We start from the raw sequence: 24868 nt of genomic DNA, 5'->3' as shown, positions 1-24868 counted from the left end.
CAGTGCTCTCTCCACTGCCTTGCTAGGAGCCAGAAATTTGCTCTCCCCCATCCCTTGCGTAAACGGGTTAGAGCAACGCTGCCAAAATTTCTGTTTCAAAGCCATTCCTGCTCCCCAGAACTGGCAAGCTTGTGCATGGCCTTCCCATGGCACAGGTCCCGCTTACAGGCTTGCCTCTAGGGGAAGGGTAACATGGGACCTCTGGGGCTGGGGATTCAGCACCAGGGGCAATTGTCCAGCATGGGGGTGCACCCAGAGCCACCCTGATGGGGCAAAAGGGTTCACTGGCACCTCTCTGCAGCTGCCAACCCACCTACCCTACACAGGTGCCCCAGCTCCAGCTCCTGCTTAGACCAGGAGCCTTCAATCCTTCTTCCTTTGGGATCTGCAGAATCCATGTAACGTGTAAATCCACCAACAACAGTCTGGTTTCTTTTATTTCCAGGTCTCAGGTCCCTGTAATTGCAGCCTGGGTCACCTCACACAGTTATAGAGCTCGCTGGAGGTGCCTCTGCCTCTCCGGACTTCATCTCACTCCCAAAAGCACAGGTTGGATGGAGAGGGCGTTAGATGGAGATGCTGCATGCAGGCCCAACCGAAAGCCCTTTTACTTAGCAAACCCAGCAGCACTGGCAGAAAGAGGAGAGGAAAGAGCTGCTTCGAGCTGGCCCTGCTGATATTTTGGCACACAGTAGAAGTAGAGGAGGGGGGCCTACTGGCATTATACAAATGGCATAAAATCTTGGCTGTCTTCTGCTTTGGTGGACAATGTTCCATTCTCCCAGTGGGCCAGAACATGTCATTTCTGGAAAGGGCTGTTCTATGACTTTTTGAACCTCAGACCTTGCAAGGTATCTCAAGATATGTTCTCAACAGTCACTGACAAGGCAGTGACTCTCCTTCAGGAAGGCCCAATGCACTCCTTTCAGTCTCTTCCCCTCAAAGTGAAACCCAAGAGTCACTGCATAGAAAGGTGTCATTAGGGGGGCTTTGGTCTGAGCCATCTGTAAATTTGGAGCTTTGATTACACACATTAAGAATATGTTCTACCGTATTTCTTAGATTAGCATTTGTCATAATGCACACTTAGGCTTTTCCCAACTCTGAAATGTGGGCCTAAAACATCTTTCAGCCACCAAATGCTCTGTTGCACTTAGACTTGCACTTTCATGAAAAAAAGATGAGGGAAAACATCAGAGGTTCTTCAAAGTATGTTGAAGGAGGGAGCTCTATTTTCCCCAAGCAGTGTAAGCTTTTGCGTTTGACAGTTTGGGGTTTCTCAAATGCCCCTCCTTCTCCCAGTATTACAGGAGAAGTCTCAGTTGTCCTTTATTTGGAGCTTCTGGGCAACCATTGTGCCCACAAGAGCCTGAAGATCTAAACTGCACCTGATCAACACAGGCAAAAAATAAGGTATCTGAGAACACAGTAAAAATATAGATACTGGGCTGCAAAACTGGTCTCATGATGGCTTATGGAAGGCAAACACACATTGCTTTGCAACCTGAACTAGACAGAAGATGTATAGCCTCATGGCTTCATCCAGGTCAAAATGCAGACTGTACTTGAAACATGCCCAGTGAAACTCCTGCATCAGCACCCACCCAAGTGAGGCGCCTGCTGCGAAGTGGTATGTCTCATTCAGGTTCCAGCAGCTTTAAAAGGACCAAAACATAAGTAATGATCCTGCATCCCACAGGTGACTCTGCACAACCTACTCTTCAGCCCTCCAGGCACAGGCGGGGAGCAACCCAAGCGGGGCCCAAACCTACAGTCAGCAGCGCTTTGCACTCCATGGCGTTTTCGGCCACCCAGCTCAAGGGAGGCTGGCCCAGTCCTGTGGCTAGCAGTGTCCATCCCAACAGGGGACCGCACAGCCCCTCTGCTGGGGGAAGGTGCTGGTGGACACAAGCTGTTTCAATCCCCACTACCAATCCTGCAGGTCATTTGCACCGACAGCAGGGCACAAATCACCCAAAGAAAACAACATGTTTTGGAATGTAACAATTTATTGGGGTTATTTTTTTTTTTTTTAACTCCCCATTTCTGGCATTGATACAATATTCAAGAGCAGCAGAAAGAACAAAATGTACAAGAATACAAGAGTAATTAGCACAACCCCCACCCCCAAACCCGGAGCAAACCATTTTCCTGTGGGAAGCACCAAAGGAAGGGGTGATTCAATCACCCCTCCAGTGGCTATGCCTCCCACCCATCCACTCTAGACAGAGTTTAGCCAGCTGGGAACTGGATTAAAAAAAAAAAAATGCAAACACTATATTTAAAATGAAAATTGCAAGACAAAAAATATAGATATACAATTCATCCGTGCACAATTTTTAATTAAATGCATTTTTTTCAAAATAAAAAAAAATTACAAGATACATATTTAGGTTTATTTTAAATTAAAAAAAAAATCACCACCTTCACTCTGTATGCCAAGTGAGGGGAAATAAAGAGACAGATGGGTTGCATCAAGACCACTACCACTCTAGGAGTTAGGTCTGACTTTCTCTTAGATAAAGAACAAGGCCCTGACGCTGCCAAAACTCAAGCACAGGCTGAACCCGGAGCACCCAAGTACCACAGAGTTCAGTATGGTAACTTGCCTGCTTGAAGTTAAATATTTGCAGAAATTTGCAGGACTTGAAGCCTAAGCTTGGCACTAGGGAAGGTAAAAGGAAGAAACAGATGAGGCAGGCCCCTGTCCTCCACCACCACTGGACAACTTTCTACCCCAAAACAAATGAAGGGAAAAAAAAAAAACCCCACACTCCCCCAAAAAGAGTATTCTCTATTCTTAAGGAGCAGACAAGGTTTAACAGCAGGGGTAAGTGAGCAGGAGGGGAAGAGAACATGCCAAGTTGTTTAGCTCCAGGGGGAAAAACAACAACACCACCACCCCCAAAAAACAGCTTTTTTTTTCCTAAAAAAAAGTTATCATGGCAAATTTTTGTTCTGCTTAAGAACTTGATCCAAGACTACCTCCTCCTTTGCGGGAAGTATGCCTGGATGCAGCAGCAGACTTACTCCAGGACAGGCAGAGAACAACAGAGAACCCACCTGCTGCCTTCATCCACAAGGAAACCCACAGCACCTCTGCAGAATTGGGCACAGTTGGGGGTCTGCTCTGGAGTAAGTAAAAGCCCTGCTATTTGCATGAGGCCCCAAAGCCCCATGAAGTGCTTCTGACGCAACGAATCACGCTCCTGAAATTTAGTGCAAGCTTTAAGTGCTCGGCTGAACAAGGAATGAAGTCAAGAACGTGCTCTAGCAATTTGCTGGAACAGGGCCCTGCAAAAGGAACTGCCATTTCAACTGCTTGTCCCGGGGCCCCTTCCCTCCCACCAGACAATTTTTGAGCCACTCCTGAAGCTGGTATCACTTACTGCATCTAGCTACTCTTCTGTCACCTTACTTCTTTCCCTCTTCCTCTCACCACACCGCAGCTCCTGCTGTGTTTTTCACCCCCTTCCCAGCTCCTGCTCCACTTAGCCCAGAAGGGCTGAGGGCATTCCCCAACAACTCCACCTCCAGCACGGTCTCCTCTGGGGCTCCCAGGTGGGTCCTTGGAAGGGAAGAGCTGAAAGCACAATACTCCTCCGAGGAGGTAGGACTCCCACCCCAAGGACAGTCCTTTTGGATAGTCCTGGAAGTATTTAATTTCATACCACACAGAAGCTGGAAGGGTCAGAAGAACCACCAGGGACAGCCCACCACCACAGGAGGATCAAACTAACTACATCTTCTGTCACTCATTGAAGGAGAAATTTGGAAAAAGAACTCAAGGCTCATCAACAACTTTATAAGCGAGGACACAGGGCATGTTAGATTCACTACGCAGAACACCTGGGAAGTTGTTGGTGCCAGGGCTATTGCCCCTGCACAGATAAGGGCACAAACCCCCCTAGGCATGTTAGTCTGACACAGGCCAACATTAAAAAGGGAGAGAGGCTAAGTAGAGGATGCAGGATGGGGGAAAAAAAAGGTTGAGGGTGGAGACAGATGCCAACACCTCCTCCCATCCACATCCCCAAAAAGAAGCCATACTCATTGCACTCGGGGGGGGGGGGGGGGGAACCTAAAAAAGTAAGTCACTTCTTTGCGCAAACCCAAAGCGACAATGAAATAAACTTGCCAAGTTATCTATAGAAGGAACCACAGACAGGGAGAGGGGGACTTCTGAAACAATGCTCAGCATCCCTCTAGCCCTCTGCAGACATCATTGGAGTCAACCTCCTGGCACCCTCAGCACCATGGGATCACCCCCTCCACCCACTGCCACTCTTGCGCTAGGAAGACAGAGGCACAGGGCAGTGAAACAGCTGGCAAAAAGGCCACAGCAAACCAAGAAAGAACAGAAGCCAGGAGGCACCTAATCCCCAGCCCCAAATCAACCCTCTACAACACATCGCTTTCCGAACAGAGATCAGAACAGGCTACACATGGGGTGGTGGGTAAGAAGGGGGGAAAGAAGGGAGGGGGGTTTTCTTTTATATTTATATATTTATGTATAAAAAGTAAATAAGATCCCAGCTCTTGCACGATTATTGGGCGATTGAAAAATGCAGCAAAAGCAAGCGACATTGGAGTAAAAGGATGCGCCAGGCAAGGAGGAAAATGTCTTGTCAGAAAGTAGGAAAGGAGGCAGGGGACAAATAAGCATTTAGCCAGACACATACTCCAGGTTTGTTACACCTCTCTGGGAAGAAGGATCTGCCCCCAAGCAGTTCTCACTAACATTACAGCCACTGAAGTGGGTACAAGTGTGGGGGACTTGGGACACTATCCTTCAGCATGGCAACCCAGAGAAAGCTTTTCCTCTCTGCTGGGAGATCCCTAAGAGGGTGATCATCTCCAAACACTGTGAGCTGCTGACACCTCCTCTACAAAGAGGGGCTGGGAAAGGGAGTGAAATCCCTAGGAAGACTCAGCTCAGAGACAGCTCCTACCTGGTAAAGGGCTGGATTGGGTTTTTTGTATCATAAATCTCCCTGGGAACTTTGGTAAGGGGAGACATGGAGAAATGTTCCCTTTCCCTTTCTGAAAACAGAAATTAAGCTAATGGCTCACCACAGCTGGGCCTGCTCGCCACAGTCTATTTCTATGTTTTCTCACCCCAAAAGGAGCTTGCATCTCATTAGCTTCACGCGTCCCTAGTCCTGCTCTGCTCAGCGAGGAGAAAAGAGAGCATGAGACAGGAGGCTGCCGTTCCAAGCTGAAGGCCGTGGGAAGCACTGGCAGAGCTCAATAGGTAGAGAGAAGAAAAAGGTTCCAGGAAGAGCCCAGGCTATGGAAGGCATGGATACATCCATCACCTGCCATTTCAAACCTGAGGGCACAAGAGAAGTCCAGACAAGTAAAACTATCTTAGCATCCCCTGCCTGCCACCTTCTGTTCTGTTCAGACGCCAACATCTGGTTGCTTCCCTCTTCCCTGCAGTCACTCCCACACACCAGATGAACACATGACAGAGACATCTTGGATGGGGAAGTCAGCACGCAAAAGCTGCCTCCTCACTTTGAAGAAATGTTAGGACAACTCTTCCTCCCCACCCCCCATAAAGCTAGGGCAGAAGAATGCAATCCTGCTCAAGTGAAATCCCATCAGGGCCCTTGTCTCTCCACCTCAACTCCTCCAGCATTTGCTGGTTCTCTGGCAGTCTCAAGGAGAGGGTATGCCTCACTCAACAGAAGCTTCTCAGCTCTCTTATCTTCCCCTGAAGATTTGGCTACTGTCAGAGGTGGGACACTTGACTCTGTGCAGACGGGACTCAGTCCTTTGTCCTGATGTGGTGAATCCTATATGAAAAATGCCATTCTCCACCCAGAACTGACACTGTGAGAAGCTAAGAGACCCTAAGGAGGGGAGGCATATCTGTTTCCAAGGAGGTAAGCCCACCAGGCTTAATCCTGCTTGGATATGGGGGAGGAAAAATAGAAAAGACAGCAATTTGGCAAGAAAGGTACATGCCAACCCCAAATCTTAGCAGTTTGCTGTGCATGCAAAGTCAACTGTTTCCATGTTGCTGGCCTGATTCTGGCAGAACAAGATCAACCATTTCTGAGGGCCACTTGGCTGGAAAACAATTTGAAGACTCCACCTTAGCTCACAGGAGAGGTATGGGAGGGAAGGAAACTCACTCCAATACTTGGGAGACAAGGACGGGAACGGTTTGTAGACAGGGTTCCTCCAACATGCAACTTGCCTTTTCAGCTCAGAGATCGCTGCTTAGTCCCAAAATGCCTTTCTCTCCAGTTCAAGCTAGCCAAACACCATCCCAGACATACATGCTTCAATACTACAAAATACTCTTTTTTCTAAGGACCATCTAATACCACTACAGTTTGTGCAATCACTGCATTTATTATTCATTTTTAAACTCTCTCTCTCGCTTTCTCCCTGTAGAAATTTTTTTTAAACTTTTCTTTTTTATGCAAAACTAATCATTTCACTTTTTCCACTCCATCATAAAATCTCCTCTAAAAACACAACAACAAGAGAACAAACATGGCACAGACACAGAGAATATTTCCCTGTTTTTGTTTTTCTAGGAGTTATGGGGAAAGGAAGGGGATACTTTCAAATAAACTCCTCTGCCAACCCCACACCTTTTTTAAGGGCATGGATAGATCTTTCTTCCCATCTCCATTAAAGAGCAGGGATAAAAATTTAGGAGGAGTGTAACCCACGTGAATACGAAGGTAGGTTAGTCAGCCCCAAGTGGCCTGTCCACTTGAGACTGTTGCTGCATTCAAGTTAACAGATCCCTAACTCATAACAGCACAGGATCTTGATTTCAGATCCAGAGGTTCAGGGTTGATTCCCACCTGGTGACTCATCCAAAAAGAGATTTGTCACACAAGCAGCTCAGCTGTGTCTGCAATCCGGATCATACTCCTTTCTTCCTCCACAAAGAGGATCTGCTGCACGAGTTCCTTTGCCACAACAAATACCCTTATTTCCTCACCTCAGGAAGAAGGTCCTCACGGAGTATCCCTACAACGACCCACCGTTTTGCTCTTCACAGACAATCCCCTTATTTGTCACTCTGGAGAAAGGCAAAAACCCTTCATTAAACAATTCCAGCCCCCCACCCCCAAAGAACACCATACAAGAGACACTGGGGAAAAGAATTCTGCCAAGTGAACACATCTTGGCCAAAATACATCAAGAGTTTCCTATTAAAGTTCCCTTTTATCTCCTACTTAAACTCTTCAATTTTTTTCAGAATCTCATCACCACAAAACAAAACACATCACCACATACACACCAAACAGTAACTTAACAACCAAGAAAAGTGACTGGCCAGTATGCATCCACCCCACAAAAAAGTTCCTCTTATCTTGCAGCCTCAGAATACAGTTATTTGTTTAGAAGGGAAAAAGAAAAAAAAACAAACAAAAAGAATCTTCTTGCTATTTCCCTAAGAGAGAGCTTTTCCCTGTATCTACAACCTGCTCATCTTTGAAGCTGCAGTCATAAGGATAAGCTATGTTAAAATAAGGGATCCCTGGGTGGGCCAGGCACAGGAAAGATGCAGAAATGAAGACACAAAAAATACAGGCAAGTATTAATACAGACACGCACACAAGTCCAACAACTTACAGGAAGCCTTAGCTTGGTGAACGAACTGGGGAAGTCTCTTTCTCCCCACCCCCAGCCTCAGTTATAAATGTAACAGCTTCCCCATAAAGTCCACTAAACTTTTTAAACAAGGGGTGGGGAGCGGGAAGGTATGCAAAGGGTGGGACTAACAGCACCTGGAATCCCCCCTCAGACTGTCTACACAAGCACTGAACCACAACTGGTTTGAATTCACCATGCTTTGCAGTTTTGAACTCTACTCTCTGTGAGGCAATGTTCGTGGGGAGAGCAGCAGAGATTTTATTACGCCAACTGATGAGTTGGAGGAGGGGAAAAGACAAGCTCTGGGCACAGAAGCCCTAATTAAGGTCAGAAGACGGTCTCTCCCTCTGCCACACCAACTATGCCACTTGCACAAATATTACCTCTCTCCCACAAACTGCCTCACTTCTACCCTCAGACCATTACAACCACAAAATCACTACTTCACATGAGAACGCTCCTCACAGCCGATAGCTTCCAGCTCCCGAGTGTCCTCATGCACAAGCACCAAAGGGGTGAATTCCACTTGTGTTTGCCTGTCCAGGGCAAATTTGCACATAGATGAGCCCTGATGCAGGGAATTTTTTCCACCCTTTTCACCTCTGCAGCATGTATGTGGAAGTAGCACCCCTCTGACCCATCCCAGGGTAATAGGGACAGGGCTGAGAGGGTGAGACTCTTCCACAGACTGATACTTCAGCACCTCTTTTCTTTGCACCTACAGGTTCAGGCACGGGCAAGTAGGGCAAGAGGGGAGAGTAAAGGAATGGCATTACACCATGAAGCTTAGGACTGATGGAAATCAAGCAAGTCAAAAAGGGCAGGTGAAGGAGAGAACTTATCTGGGACATGAACAGCATGTCCAAGCAAGGGTGGCCAGGGCAAGAAGGAGATGTGGGTAAAGAATGGCAAGCTATGGTCTTGCTTTCTCCCACTTGCATGGGGTGAAGATTTCTGGACCAACTCACAGGAATTTGGGGGAGGGGGGGAAAATCAACATACATGCATATGATGCGTGAGAGACAATTATTTCTTATTAGCACCTTTGATTGACAGTTGTAAGGGCCATTTCAGATCCTGAAAAGGCAAAGGGGAACCCTCTTCCAGGCCATCCACAAAAGTGAAAGAACAGGAGAGAGATGAAAAGAAGCAAGAATGGAGGACCTGCGTTAGCATCCATCCCTCCCTCCGAAGAAGCGAAGCAGGGGGGAAGCAAAAAGGTTCAAGGGAAGCTTACACACAATGCAGATCAGCCTCACCTGGCTGGGGCAGCATCACGCCATCAGCTTTTCTTCTTCCAAATTGAAGGATGGATGCGCAGCCAACTCCCACTTCCACCATGGAAAAGCTGGGGAAGGGCATTTTATGCCCTCTCCTCCAGGCAAGTGCAAGTAACGAACATGAGAAGGAACATCTGGGCCAGAAGCAGGCTCCCCTTTTCCTCCCTTCCCCCTGCAAAGCTGATCAAGCTGGAAGATGCAAAGAGGAGGGACCAGGCCACATGAAAGCGCCCATACAACTGCCAAGGTAGCACCAATAGCTAAAAGGGAAGCCGGTGTGGGGCATATGCTGCATGGGGCACCCCCCAACCACCCCAGCTTTGTCATAAGCACTTTCCAGGCATGACACGTCACCTGCCCCTCTCCCCATGGCTCTGGGGGCCTCTGGATCAGCCATTGCCATGACTGCAGCATATGAGTTGGCAGATCCAGGCCGCAAGCCAAGAAGGGGAAGATGGGAGGATTGGAGACATGGCAGCAGGAAAAACAAGAGGAACGGAAGAGACTGCATGCACGTTGTTGGAAAAGACTTGGGGGGAGTGGGCGAGGGCTCTTACATCCCCCTCTCAAGGGTCTGGAGCTCCTCTTCATTTTTAGTCAAAGATGGAAGGGGAAGGAGGGGAAAAGCACCTTCCCCACCCTCCCCCACCACACACACACATTCACTGACCCCTCATCCCCAAAGGCTCCACGGCCAGTTGGACAACATCACATTCAAGGACAAACAACCACTCCCCAGCCCCACGACGACCTCCCTGCCCTCCCCCAGCAGCAGTGACACCCAGGAATACTGGATGCCCCTGCTCCCCCCACTGCAATACCACAGCCGTGGGCAGGAAGAAAGGAGGAGGAAGGGTGGCGGTGAGGGCAGAGGGACAGCAAAGGGGAGGAGGAGAGAACTAAGGACAGCCATTCACACCACGACTTCTCACAGGTACAGCTCCCCCCACACCCCCAGAGCAGAGGGACCTGGCTGCTCACTTGCTGCTTCCTCCGCCACCTGCTGCCACTTTCTCAAAATCCTCCGCATTGCAGAACTCCTTGATGGTGACCGTGAGGAGGTTGCTGGTGACATCTGTGACCACCACATTAGAGCAAGGGGACATCTCGGGACGCCAGTCGCCGGTCTCCTGCTCTGGGTCGGAAGAGGAAAGGGACAAGGAGGGTGTCTGCCCCCCACCACACCCTCCTTGAGGGGAACGCTTGCTGGTGGCAGCTGACTCAGGCGGGATTGAGAGGTCGAGGACCTCCGACTCACGCCAGTCAGGGATGGCTGGACTGAGGGTCTCAGGAAGCAGCTTCGGAGGGGAATCATCTGGGTCGGATGAGGAGTGGGGGGCAGGTGAGGGGCAGCCAGAGGAGCTGGAGCTGGGGGCATCGTAAGCGGTGGAGCCCATAATGAGCCCACAGGAGGCCGCTTGGGAACCTTCGGCTTCCCCTTTGCCCTCCAGAGAGGGGGCAGGTGCAGCAGACGGCTTATTGTAGAGTGAAAAGGCGCCAAACTTCATGTGGCGGATCTGGTTGCGGAGGACACTCTCACTGAACTTTTTGCTCTTGCCAATGACACGGTTTCGGGAAGGAATCTTGGGCCGAGCCAGGCCTCCAGCCCCATTGGCAGGCTTTCCACCTTTGTCAATGACTTTGAGGTTGAGGATGATGCGGCTGCGCTTGGGCTCACGGGGCTTCACCTTGCGGTTGATGATACGGACGGTCTCAGAGAAGGGTGAGACAGGAGGACGGATGCCGGCCCCCCCACCCACACTCCCACCATTCTGGGGGTCTGGACGGGGCAGAGGGCGCCGAGACATGCGGTGACATCGCCGGATATCTTTCTTGAGCCGGTGCACCGCGGCGCTGGAGTGGAGCTTGGGAGATGAAGTGCTGGAGCCAGGCTTGACAGAAAAGTGTACATCCCCAATGTGGAGGGCCTCCGCTTGGGCCCGAGCCTGCGGTGGTGGGGAGAGAAAAAAAAAAAACAGGGTCAGAGAGACAGCCTAGATGTAGCCATGTCTCAAAAACAGGCCTTCCTCACCTCAGAACAGGCCCTTAATGGCAGTGCCATGCCACAGTATCCCATTTATACCCACACTAACAACAACCACACACACACCTGCAACCTTGTGCTTAACCTACCGGTGAGAGGGGACAGACACCCTCCCCTCTGTGCCAACTCCACAGAAGGGATGAGCCAAATTCATAACCCCTCAGCTACAAAGCTTCAGATCAGACTGCAAGAAGCCATGTTTTCAGCACCAAGGACTCCCACTTCAGTCCACAGCCTACCAACCAAGGAGGTGGCTACCACAAGTGACACCACTACTTGGTGAGAAACAGGCTGAGGAACTTCGAGATGGGGGCAAAAAGCAGGTGTTGGCTGTGACCTATGGACTATCAATAGCTGTGGCACAGCCCCTACACAAGCAAGGGGCACTGTCTACATCCTTTTTGGGCAGCTAATTAGTCCCAAGGCAAACATCCCTGATAACACATGCTTCTCCCAGGAGGAAACAGCCACAGTCTCTAGCAATGTAAGTACAGTTTATAGTTTCTAACACCCTTCTTGGTCACCATCAGCCAGTGTGTACAGCTTCCCATTGTCAGCCACACAACTAAACACCCTAGTAGGCATTTGGGCTGTTGGTGGGGATCAGTACCAATGACATGGCTTGTGTTGAGTTAATACCCAAACCTAGAGTACTAGGCCCAAGTGAGGGGACTGTATCTGATCACCTAGGAGATAAGCAAAAGACAAAGGATAGGGGAAAAGTAATGCATACTCTTCCCCTCCCATAACCAGACTCATCTGCTCTAGGAAGCATGACAGAAGGGAGTCTGGAGAAACAGAGATGGAAGTGGGTGAGGGTGGTCTGATGAACTAAAGTATCAAAGCCAAAGGTCAGGAGAAGAGAGAGAGGTTACTTAAGCAGATCAGTTCCATCAGAGTCATCTTAGTTAAACACAAGAAACGCAGAGCCTAGAAACCACGACTGAGTTGCTTTATCCCGACTCTGCCTTCAGAGACAGGTCCAGTACTCAAAGCCAGAGACTACACCAGCTGGGACTTAACTCAAAATTAACTGCATCTCCAGAGAAGATACTGCCTTGTCCTTTTGAACACCACACTTGTTTAAGAGGTACTAATGCAACAAAGTAGGAATACACATGGCTTAACTGCACAGTATCTGCCCTCCCTAAGGGACAGGGAAAAGAATTAAGTTTAAGCTCTGCCACTTCGATATCATGCCAGAGCCTGCCCTGGTTCATGCACCAGGGAGACAGAAACATTTGCTAGCAGCAGGAACAGCAGTCTCATCGGTAAGCTGAGCAAGTACGGCCTGACGACCCTGTGGGCATGGAAACCCAGAATATACTCTTACACCTTCTTTTGTCAGGGCAGAGCTCCTCTTAAAGCTCAGTCTCCCACCTGCACCCTGTTTCTTGCCCCAAATAAACATCCTTTCTTATTCCCTCACCCGCAAAGGTGGTCACTGACAAAAGTAACCCACACCTTGACTCCACGGGACCAGCCTCTCTCCAGTTACCCATCTAGTGAGCTGCTTCCCCCATCTTGTGGGCACGAGAAGAACTGCAGCACCAAAAGACAGCTGCTTTTCCTCCCCAACTTTCTAACCCATTGCCCCCTAGCACACGCCAAGATCAGGATGGCTTCTCGCCAACTAAGAGCTTTAGCACTCCAACACCATCTCATTTGTCCCCCTGCAGGCTGTGCCTCCTACCAAGGAAACGGCTGGGGAAGAATGTTCTTGTAAAGCCAGTGATCTTACAGATTCAAGCGAGGGGCCCAGGACAGCTCTGCACAACAAGTTCAGAGCCCTAGGCCCACATCCCCCGTGGGCTCTGTTGCCATCCAGTGCACTTATTATCCCACTGAGATCCCAGTGAGAACTGCAGAAGACCCAGAATAAGTAAAGAATGGAGACATGGAAGACATTTTGTTCCTTCCTGGCTAATGGTGGATCATTCCCTGCAGTATTTTTTATATCCTGGCTTTAAAAGGGCTGCAAAGATGAGGCCTCCTTCCCCTGCTTTAAATGAAAACGCAGACTGAAGGCTCATCTGCACCAGGTATATTCAGCTTTATATTAGATGACTGACAAATACATCAGGACAAGTGACATGAGTGCAGACAGGCATGGACACTGCCTGAACCTTAGCTCTGGACTGTGTATGGCCTCTTAGCATGGCTGGAAGGAAGAGTTCCCAGCACAGACGGACCCCAAAATGTATAGGAAGCATCCCAGTATCCAGCTAGTTTCTTTTTGCTCAGCTTCACACATTATTCCATGCCCCAAACAGCTCAGAAAAGTACTAGTTAGACAGTGTTCCTGTCCCAGGGACCCTACAGACCGGACTGTAGTGGCAGCACCAGGAGAACTCCCTGCATCACATAAACTCTCCCCCCACACACCCCAAAGCACTGTGATTTACAGAACCCCCTGCAAGCTGCAGCCTGAGAGAACAGCAGACCCCTTCAGAACATCACAGGCACAGGCAGATGCACATCTAGGGCTGTGCTTGCTTTTCCTTTTCACGGGTCCCTCCAAAGCAGAAGGCAGACAAGGATAAAAAAACCTACAGAGAGGGTCATGTTTGCTTTCTGACATTACCATACGAAGACAGCCTGGGTTAAGGACTTTATTCCTCCTTTTTCCCCTTGCCCATCACAGCCAGCCCTTTGAGCATAGCTGCTCTCATGCTTTGGGCTTTCTCCAATTTACCATTGCTCAGTGGAGAACAAAGTACAACACAATGTCCCATTTCCAAAACACAGGAGGGCGAATCCAGGCAAAGAGTATAGAGACAGATGGATCAGTAAAAATCCTTGATCCACACCTTGGGTAGACACACGGAGCCATCCTTCAGGCCTCTCCTGTTGCCAAGACCACATGTCTTCTAGATTAATTTACTGTCCTATATCACACCTCAGACTGATGAATTCTGCTACATGTCACTTTCAAGGCCTCCTCTGTGCCTCACCACTCAGTCAAGAGGTCTAATTGCTGCTGGCCTGCAATGCTACCTTCCATCACCCACTGGTGAAAGAAGCAGGCCTTCCCCCTCACAACACCCCTCAAGCTTGGTGGAAGCAATCACAAACATCCACAGCTGCCTTATACACTACAAACTCCTCAGCGAAGTTTCCCATCAGCTACATTAAGCACAAGACAGTAATGCTGGCATGGTCACTGCATGGCCGCTTTCATACCCCTGCTGATCATACTTTTTCTGTCTTTGCACATTAATCTCTCAGCTCATGTCCTGTTTTGACCGAAAGACCTGTCTTTGTTTTACACTTACATAGTAGCTAGCACAGAGCCCTGGCCCACAACTAGCACCTTTCCAGTGTGCAAAAAAACCTAGGTATCCTTTACCTGCTATGTGTCTGCATTTTCAGTTACTTCTGGGGCACTTTTTCCAGCCTGAATCTATTTCTAACTCATGTTTCAGCTTTCTGCCTTTACTAAAATTCCAGCTTCAGTAGTTTCCAAGTAGAATATATGCACCATTGACCTCCTCTGCCAAACTATTAAGAGATATGCTAAGTTGAGACAGTCCTCCCCAGGTGCTACAGTGCTGTTCCCAGTGACCAGGTTCAATACAAGCTCCAAAGAACAGTATGCAAACATTCAGCTTACCTTGAGCTTGTTTTTCCAGGTAAGGTTTCAAGAAAAATAGTATCAGATGCTTTATCTAAGACCAGCCCCCACATTCCTCTCACTTGCGAAGCTCTGTAGTTCTACCAGACATAGGATCAGGTTTAGTCGGGCATCAACTACACGAACTCAGGTCTCTGCCCTGCAGAGGACAGCACATTTTCTGGGTTCACTCATTCTCATTTCTTGCTTCCAAACATATGTTAAGTAACTTGCTACCTCCTGTTTGCAGAAGACTCAGTATTTGGTTTTCATCTGCTGGAAATGTACTTCTCCCTACTACAGATTCATTCCTCTACCACACTCACATACTTTATGAGCATAAAGTCTTTAAAAACAAAGCTGTTTTGTCCTTTCAGCTATGCCAACACAGTTTATGCTACTTAGCAAGAACTCTTCCAAAAGGAAACTACTTCTTTGGATTTTTCCTGTCTTTACCTGCATGATTTGCTCAGTACTGAAAAGGTACTCAGCACATATACGAAATAACTCACTTCCTGCTTACAGCTCAGCCTATATCAGGATGCAGTTTCCGGAGACTTGCTGCAGTACTCTGTCATGAGAGCAAGGCAATTGCTAGGATTGCTTCCCTTCCTCCCCTCCCTTCTGGGGCCTGTATCACCTTTATTTAGCTCATACAGCTCTCTCTCATTGCCCCTGGGAACTAATATATCTCCCTTGTTCCCTACTATTTCTAAATAAATGCCCCTTGAGGCCCAGCAAGCCTATTTGTTCATTCATTCCCTTAATGCACTGAGGCGCGCAAGCACATACACTGAAGTCATACTTACACATGCTCTGTAAAGCCTCACTCACTTGATATGTATCAAAGTATCTACAACTTGGAAGTAAAAAAAAAAAAATATCTTGTAAGGCAACAGATTCCTAGTTAATTATTTCAAAGTCAAGTAATTTTCAGTAGTGCTGCTGCAATGTAGTAGCACTATTCTCTCATGCATTACTGGTTCTGCTTTGTCTTTTGTATTTCACCTGCATTCCCACAGTTCTTGCTCCAAACAGCATTCGTAAGAGCTCTTCATTCCTCTTTTTGGCTGCCATTCTGTCTTTTTATTGCCCTCTTTCTTCTGCAGCCTTCCAAGTGACAAGAAAACTGCAAGCTAGTTCGTGGCCCAGTTCTCCCAAGCAACACTGCCATAAACTAAAGTCTCCCAACTGGATGGTGAATGAAATGCTACAAAGGGGAACAGTCTGGTTTCAGACTACTCTGGGATAATTTACAAACAGGGAGAAGATCAGAAGAAACCCCACTTCAGAGTTCAAGAAAGGGAGAAGTGACCATGCTGTTCTGTCCCTTCTTCCTCCCTGCCAAATTAAACAGTGGGGGAATTGAATGGGAAAACTTACGCTGCAGCCAGATGAGGCACTCCTCCTTACTCTGTTCTCAGTTACTTCTTCCTCCCTGTTAGCCTTCTCCAGTCTTTTCACCTTCGTATTTGCAGCCATGAGAATAGGGATCTTTGCTAGCCACCCACTAAGCTTGGAGACCAGGCTCAGTCTCTTAATAGCACTTGCCAGACTTCAGACTGGCGAATTTTGCATTCCACACAGCCTAGCGCTGAGAGGAAAAGCAAAATAAAAAACAAAACAAAACAGCAAACTAGGCAAAGACAGTGGTTACTGCAGCATCCATGAGGATTAACATCTCTTTCTGAGTTTCCATTCTGTCCTCAAGCTGAAGGGCCTATCCTCAAGGAAGGATTCTGTCACAGACACCTAAGTAGTAAGGCAAGAGCCTTACACGTAGTGCTACCTGTTTCAAACCAAGGACTTTGCTTCTCATACACTCAGCAAATAGCTTACAGCATACCATCCTCCAAGCTTGATCTCAGCCATGGGAAAGTTTGCCCCTAGACACACAGAATAAAGACTCATTTCTGAACCAGAACTTTGGGATTGAAGTTTGCAGGGGTCATTTTCAAGGCCAGCCATCCATCTTAGTAGTGATATTACAAAGCCCGGACTGTGATTCCCCCTTGCAGTCTGATCGAAAGGGCAAGTGTTACAGAGCTCACAGCAATAGGAGCCTGGCTTACAAAGGCAGCAGGTGGCTGAAGATGCAGCTTTTCAAAGCTTTTCCAAAGGCGTGGGCAACTAACCTGCTGGAATGCGTTCTGTAAATCCCCCGGGTGCCTATCTGCAGCTTTTGAGAATTAATCCCTTGATAAATCTAGCCCCAACTGAAAACTGAAACACCCACGCAAGCCAGGGGCCCAAGTGGCATATCAGAGCGCTTATTTTGAGGCCTTACTAGAGACTCAATTTAAACATATGCAAAATCCTAGTAAGCCACTGATTCAAGGGCAGGCTAGTCCACCAAAGCAGTCCTAGGCCAGACCCCTACTTAAACATCATTCCATCCAGGCCTAATCTGTTCAGTTAGCAGATCAAAAAGAATATTGTTCAAACTGCCAACTCTGAAGATTCCCTCTGGGATGCTAGAGTCAAATTTCTTGCTCTGCTTCTGAATTTCTCATTGGCAAAAGATTCTGCACCTGAGAGAACTGAAAACACTATTAACGATGTGTGAGGCAGAACAGGATCCCACTACTTCTATGGTGACACCCACTCTGCAGGAGTAACAAGGTCAAAGCCAGGTCAGAAGAAACAAGTAAAACACACGTACTGATCAAAAAGAACTAACTAGCGTGCTGGTCTTAGCTGCTTTTCTAGCAGCAGTCACACTGCTAGCAGTTTGTCTGAACAGAGCTTGAACATGTGCAGATAGGGCTAGCTGAGATAGAGTTACTTCTTGCTGCCTGGCCTGGGGTGTTATTTTTAGGGTAGGATCAAAAGTCACAGAAAATGGCAAGTCAAAGCTCTAAACAGTTTCACCAGCTCTGTTTCCCAGAGCCGCAAATCAAGTGGCAGTGCCAGTGTTCTGCCCTGCTCAGTGTTTCCCACAAAGAGGCATCGATCTTTATGAGATCATGTCTTGCTCCCTATCTGAATCCATCCTCTCCAAAGTATCGAGTCAGTTATACAAACCTGCAGGTTTTCAGTAACATTTGAGAAGCTGGGAGAAAGAAGACATGCTACAGAAACATTTCAGGGATGTGATTCAAAGGATGTTGTTGAATAATCTAGGTTCTAAGTTTCAGGGATTTTAAAGGGCAAGGGGGGAAGAGGAAGAATTTTTTTTTTGAGAGAGAGAGAGAGAGAGAGAGAGAAAAGTTAGCAATAGTTTTTATATATTCCTGTAACACAGAGTCAAAAAAGACAAAACTGATTACACACAGTAATGCTGAAACTACAGCATGAACAGAGAAGAAAAACACTTCTCTACTGCTCTGAAGAGTGTCAGGTGTTACAAGCGACAGTATTTTTTAATTCAAGCAGAAAACTATTTTAAGCTGGTGATTTCCCTTTAAGTTTTCCTCTGCACTGTTCGAAACCTAAACAAAAGGCTTTCATTTAATGCATGACCGCCAGAAAGAGAAAAACTAACTAGTCTAGTTTCACTGAATAAAAAGTAAGAGGTGGCACACATCACTTATGTTTACAGCTTTCAGTCTGTAGAGACAGAAAACTGTTAGCAACAAAACAGGCTGTGTGGGGAAAGGGGGATAGTTCCATCAACAGGACTTTCACAAGATCACCATAGTTCCCTGGGTTTTACTCAGGGCATCAGAATACACTTACTCCTGAATTTCTCCTATGTGCTTTGTTAAGTCTTCTCAAAGCAGAGGACAGATGACACCCTACCCCTCACTGCTTGTTCCAATGCTCGTACAGTTAAAATGCTGCACTAATTTGAGTAAAGCTCCAACATCTGTCAGGTAGAGGAGAGTACTAACCCGTTTCACAGATGGGGAAACAGATACAATACATACAGTGTATTGGCCCAAAGCCACAGAATGACTGGGAGACCCCTTACTAGAGGGGCCACCCTGGTTGTTCCAGAGTTTTTTACTGGATCAAACCAGGGAAGCTGATCACTCCCTCAACTGTCTTAAACCTGCAAGGGTGCGTTGTGTTTCTCCATTCATTTAAGGTCTGATATTGGGATAGTTGGGGGAGGGAAGGGGGAAGAAGGGAGCAAAGCAAGGAAGTTTGTCTGTGGACTAGTAATCCACGTATCTCATATGAGCTGTCATGCAACTACCACATTTCCTAGTTTAAAGAAAAAAAGTCATGGTGGGGGGAAGGTGCACTAGGGACTACCCTCATTATTCTTCACTACAGGAGTGCAGAGATGCTATTTTGTAAAGGTGCAGGGTCTGGCAGAGAAGAACTGGAAACTTCAGCTGCTTTCCTACACAGAGGTGAAATGCTCCTCCTTTCCCCTCAAAAAGTGAAAAAAGCTTGCAGTTTTCAGATCAAAACACAAACCCTCCATAAAACTCCTATACAGCATCTACACACCGAAAGATGATAAGAACAGCACAAGTGGCAGCAGGACTCCAGCCACAGCTGCCCAATTACTCAGTGTGCTGCTAAGTTACAGGACACAGACTGAATATAATACGCTGCCATAGGAAGAGGGAGTGGGGCAGGCTCACTCGCTACTGCGACAGCAGAAGCTCGTAAGGAGGGAGAGAATATTGGATAAAAGAATACAGCCTCACCACACATATCTGCATGTACTGACTGTCCTGCTGGGGCACCCGTCACACACACACCTCATGCACTTACTTCTGCATCCCCACCCCCCACCCGCTTTCCTGTCCGGTCGCCCCCACATTTCCAGAGCAAGGCATGCACAAGTTGCTTGAAAGTCTGGTTCTTCCAAGGGCACAAGCCAGCGAGGCTCTCAAGACAGTGAGCCAGGCCTAAGTTATTTAAATAAGAGTTACCTTCAGGAGAAAAGTTTTGGGCTTAGGTCCTCTCTTCTTGGGCCCATACAGCTCACGTTCTCGTTCCCTTTAGGGAGTCAGATTTGTTCAGAAGTTAAAACTTTTCCCAAAGGAAGAAAGCCAAGTACACAAGTTAAAAAAAAAAAAGAAAAAAAAAGATGTCCTTTCCCGCTCACCCACCCCGAAGCCAAACCTGCTGCCCGTCCGATCCCCCCTCCCCCCCCCCGACCCCGGGACAGGGAGGCGGGTAACAGCCACTCACTTCTGCTCGAAGGCCGCGATGAGCCGCGAGTCGAGGATGTTCTCTTCGGGCTCCCAGGTGCTGTACCTGCCGGGCCAGAGGCACCGAGGTGAGCGCCCAGGCCCGCCCCGCGGCCCCGGGGGCGGCCTGCCGCGGGGGGGGGGGGGGGGCCCTGCGGCGCCCACCGCAGCCGCGGGGCCCCTTCCCCTCGCCTCGCCTCGCCTCCCCCCCGGCCCCACTCACTTGATGGCCCAGCCCTTCCATTTCACCAGGTACTCGATGCGCCCCTGCAAAACACACAGCGGAGGGGGGGGGTTAGGGGGGGTGGCGGAGGGGCGCCGAGGATCGACCGAGCGGCGGGCGGGCGGGAGCCGGCGGCGCAGCCGGGCCCCCCCCTCCCCGAGCCGCCCCTCACCTTTCGGATGCGCCGCTTGATGATGGACTCAGCGGCGAAGACGCGCTCCCCCACTGCAGACAGCTCCATCTTGCTCGGCGGCGGCGGCAGCAGCAGCGGCGGCGCCCACAGCCCATAATAATCCCGCCCGCCCGCTCCGCTCCGCCCCGCCCGCCCCCCCTCCCCTCCCTCCCGCCCGCCCGCCCTCCTCGTGCCGCCGCCGGCTCGCGCACGCCCGCGCGCCCCCTCCCGCCGCGGCCGCGCGGCGGCACGTGACCCTGCCCCCCCCCCCGGCCATCCCTCGGGGGGCGGTTGCTAGGGGAAGGGGAGGCGGGCGCAGGCGCCGGCTCTTAAAGGGGCCGCGCGGCGTAAGGGGGAGGGGGGCGGGTGCGAGGGAGGGGCGGCCAGGCGGGCAGCACGCAGGCTCTGCCCCACGAGCCCCCTCCCTTCATTATTTAAAACCATATTCGCCCTGGAGACCGCACAGCCTCATCTGAACGTGTGAGCACGCAGCCCGGGCGCGTGTTCAGGGTGAGGCGTCGCCACTATGCCTCACCTGCCTCTGGCCAAGATGGCGGCACCAGAAGGGTCAAGCAGGGAAACGGGCAGCCTTAGCTCAGCAACGTAGGCAAAGCTCAGCAACAAGGGCACTTGAGTCCTTCCTTCTCTTTCCTTTTGGCTGGTGCTTTTATGCGCCCTCATTTTTGAGCCAGTGCAGGGTACTGCAAGGTAAATGGGCCAAGCATTAAAAACCTTTTTTTTAAAAAAAAGGTCACTTAAAGGAATTCCCCGTGCTGAGTGTTGCTGCAAAACCCTACTTAATTTACAGTGTGCTTTACACTGTCTCGCAGGTGCTAGAAAGCGAGAGAAAACTTCCGTCAAAAATAATTCCCAGTAATTCAAAATGGAAGCTCGTGGCCCAGCGGCAGTCTTGGTGCGGCCCCCGGAGCTCGCGGCCCTTCCCCAGGGCTGCTCTGGGGACATATCGCCAGGCACACGGCAGTGCAGAATATTCCCCTGGCTTCACTTCAGTTCTGTTTTTAGGGTGAGCGAAAGGGATGCATTTCTGAATAATACTCTCTGGGGGAAGAGGCAGCTGTGATGGGGAGTTCAGACAATGGCCAACTTGCTTCCTCCTGCTCTGTCCCAAACCAGCATGAGCTCACCAGCTGCCTGCAGAGCACTTAGCACCCTTCTGCTGCTCCTCTTTACCTCAGGGAGCACTCCCAGGGCCTGGACCTTCGCTAACCCTTTCTTCACTTGCCTTTCCCCTCACCGCTGGCTCAGAAGCTCCATCTAGAAAGGGGATATTTTGAAAAATCACTAAATTTCTCAACACCAGCAGGGCCCAGAGGGATGGATTTCCCCCAAGTCAAGAGAGGCAGGTGGTAGAACCAACCATTTCATCACTGCTGGCATAATGCCTGCCATCCAGGCAAGAGTTTGTCATACTGATTTGATCTTTTTCACCTTGGCAGCCAAAGCGTTGCAACCACCACCACCAGCTTTGATCAGAGGAAAAGGACTTCAAGAAGTGACGTGTCCCAGCCGCATTGTCCACATCCTCAGCGGAGGGGACGGAGAAGTTCCTGGATGGCCAAGATACAGACAATGCAGAGAACAAGGTGTTTCTGTGGTCAGGGCCTGAGCGATGATATACTCTGCCACTGATAATTCTGCATTTAGGTCACATCACTCACCTCGAGAAAGGGCCTTTTTCAGCCTGTTCTCAGGTATTTACCATCACGGGCCAACAGAGAACAAAAAACCCAGACAGATCCCTTAACTCTCTTATGCAGAATGGGACAAATCCTTCTGGACTGCCACACTTCCCCAGACACCATGTTTTCCCCTCCCAATCCTTTATATATTACAAAGTGACTTAAAAAGAACAAGCTGATCACACCCACTATATTTTGCTTTTCACCTTTTTAACTGATTTCAGCTTTGCACTTTCAGTGTTCAGTAACACCAGCCACATTTCAATTGGCGTATTTGTCACTGTTCACTTTGTTTAAACAACTGCTTTTACACTTGTGGCTGACTGTCAAGTAATTTGTTTAACTTCCAACCATCAATATCATAAACCCATTTCCAAATAAAAAAGGGGAAAAGTCCTTACACACCTACACTAACACATGCAGCAACTGTGATTGATGGCCTTATCCTCAAAAAGCCATACAGGTCACAAGCAGCACATCTCACCTTGAAGTAGAAGCACAAGGCATCCCTGATCCATGGTCCAGAAGGAGCAGCAACATTTCAGAGCACTCCACATGCTCTTTCAAGTTTTCTCCTTCCACCTGTCAGCAAGATGCTCTCTCCAGCTACAATAGTTGATAAAATCCTTGCAAGTAGCTATTTTAGGGGTATTCCTCAGCCCCTGATTCTTTTGTCTAACTTTTAGTTTCCCAAAGCAAAAGAACAGCAGTTGCTCAAAGCAATATCCAGTTGTTAGAGCATTGCTGAGTACTTTGTTTCATTCACTTTCCAGTTAAAAAACAGCTATTGTTCACAGTGGCCACAGGAACAAAATATTTTCTTGGCATCTCACTGTCCTGAAGACCCTAGTGGCATAGGCTACACCAGATCACTTCTTGCTCATACTGATAAGCCTGCAAAGGGAAGCAATAAGCTTTGTGGGAGCAGCAAGAATGACCTTTCTCACAAGGAACATTGGCAAGTGGTGCATGAGCATAGGGGGAGAGCAGTAGGTGCAAAAAACATGTTTTTTTAAAAATAGGGCACTCGACTGTGAGAAACTGACCCGCACAAAGCCAGTAGCCACCACCAGGTTCATTTTTTGCAGACTTGTGGCCTGCTAGGGGTAGCAATGTTTATCTCCATTAGAACAACTTCAAGAGTTGATCAACCAGCTCTACTCCAGGTTGCTTGAGGGAAGTAGCTGTCAAGAGAAGCAGACTAGTAGAAAGAAATGGTAATACGCTCTTGCATACTGAGCGGCAGGGGTGTGTTCTGCTACACCAGCTCTCAAGCAAATTCTGTATGGGTTTTTGAGCAAACGCTTGATGCTGTAGTCATTCATGTCCAAATAGTGGTATTTCCAGGCTGCAGGAAATACTTAACACACAAAGGCAGAAACAGATCACTTAAAGATGACAACGTATCTGCTTGTGCAGCAGTTATGGATGGCTCAGCATGGCCCAAGCAGTGGCCAGTAGAACAATCTCTCTAACTCACTACCTTTTTGATGTAGCCTCAGTTGAGGCTGGAGAAGGCCTTTGGGCTTCATCCAGTGCCTATACCACCAGGGTACTTGTGATATTCCTAGAGCCTACCTTTGAGTTCCCAAAGCAGGTCCAGCTGCCCAGGCTGACACTGGATCATGGGTAGATACACAAATGCCCCAGGTTTCTAGCAGACTTGCTTCAAAACCCCAGGAACAGAATGACCAAGAGCAGGGAAGGTAAGCAACACTATGTGAAGCTACACTGGACAGAGAGGTGGTGAATACCAGTCTCCTGGCAGCACTCTGTACTCAGAGTTGCATTGGCCACATTTAACTCCGTGCTCCTCAGAGGGCTGAGTGCAGCCTCCCCTTTCAGGTGACACCAACTGTAGCAGGTCCCCAGGGACAAGTTTTGAGGCACAGCTGAGTGCCCAAGTTCTCAGTCATCCTATTAGAAGAGCTGTGCAAGTGAACCTGGCAGCAGTGCATGGATCAGAGAGGCAGCATGGCAACGGATGATTAAACAAAATTTACTATCCAGATTAACCTTTAATCCAACCAGCACGTGTGTGAAAGGACAAGCCTGAAGAGTTTCTAGTGCCAGCCAGCCTCTGCAGCTTTGGCAAGGGTATGGAGAAAATCTCTTGAGTAGGCTTTCCCGTAACTCTGCACTGCAGCTTCTTACAACTTCACCTGACTCACTAGCTGCTGCCAGAAAATAAGTGTCTGGCTGAAGTCCTGCTATGATGCCATCAGTCAAATCCAGCCTTCCTGGCTCAGGGAAAGCACACAGACTACCCTTTGGTAACACAGGCAAGACATAACCACACAGGCTTGAGCCATGATTGCATCAGGAAACACAGCTCACCCCCCTGCTTTTGCTACATGTGCTTTTTCATTTGAAGTCAAGGCTGTGTTCAGATGTAGGGCTCATTCCCACATTACATTCAGAGTCTCAGAAAGCCCGATTCACTTGCTAAGGTACCTCAATTAATGGGAAAAGGTCAAAATTCAAAGTGGAGTACATGAATACATTATACTTTGTGATTCTCTCCATTGAGTAATCCCAGGATTTGGGCTCTTAGGTAAAGGTCCAAGTTAGCTGCAATGAATCACGGCCAAATTCCACCCAGGAGTGTCTGGGCTCTGGGGAGCTCCTTGAAAGCCCTCCAGCCCAGCCCACCTGGGGCTTTAGCTTGGAGAAGAGCACACTCCCTGACCTTGTCAGTCTGGCAACCAGTGCAGACAGCGTTTGGCTGGCCAGGCCTCACTTGGGATTTTCTCCATTCATGCGAGAGACCAGCGAGACGGGGCACACCAGCACTCTCCTCAGCCTAGGGCCAGCAGAGCTTCTTGGCATGGGGGATTTATGCAGGACTTCAGGAACTCTGTGAAACCAGAGAAACACCTGCAACTGGGCTTCTTTTCAAATTCTAATCCATCAAAGACTTTAAATGTACCAGGTCATATCTGTACAGCTTCAACTTACCCAGCTGATTAAAAATTAATAAAAACCTAACCTCCTTGAGTCAAAGGAATGAGAAACGTCAAAAAGTCTTTTGCAGGCTCCACTCTTCACTGATCCTTTTTAACTGATCTCACACAAGCATGTGCACACACACATGTACACACACATGCACGTACA

The 24868-nt window shown here is 48.8% G+C and overlaps 1 protein-coding gene across 2 annotated transcripts; it reads right to left on the bottom strand.

Annotated features, from left to right (window-relative positions):
• Positions 1 to 1989: 1989 nt before the first annotated feature.
• On the bottom strand, positions 1990 to 20203 carry CBX6 (chromobox 6). Of its 2 annotated transcripts, none has more exons than XM_026101914.2 (5): positions 20055 to 20203; positions 19883 to 19926; positions 19661 to 19726; positions 19399 to 19465; positions 1990 to 10855 (listed from the first exon to the last, which is right to left on the bottom strand). In XM_026101914.2, the coding sequence occupies exons 1-5, from the start codon at positions 20121 to 20123 to the stop codon at positions 9887 to 9889; spliced, it is 1215 nt and encodes a 404-aa protein (XP_025957699.1). In that variant the 5' UTR covers positions 20124 to 20203; the 3' UTR covers positions 1990 to 9886. The 2 variants fall into 2 exon arrangements, with proteins under 2 accessions (XP_025957699.1, XP_025957709.1); XM_026101924.2 differs by having other exon boundaries at positions 1990 to 10801.
• Between the last annotated feature and the right edge of the window lie 4665 nt (positions 20204 to 24868).

Source organism: Dromaius novaehollandiae, chromosome 1, assembly GCF_036370855.1.
Source record: "Dromaius novaehollandiae isolate bDroNov1 chromosome 1, bDroNov1.hap1, whole genome shotgun sequence".
Classification (NCBI taxonomy): domain Eukaryota; kingdom Metazoa; phylum Chordata; class Aves; order Casuariiformes; family Dromaiidae; genus Dromaius; species Dromaius novaehollandiae.
Note: the sequence above shows the minus strand (reverse complement) of the source record. Positions and strands in the feature narration are given on the sequence as shown.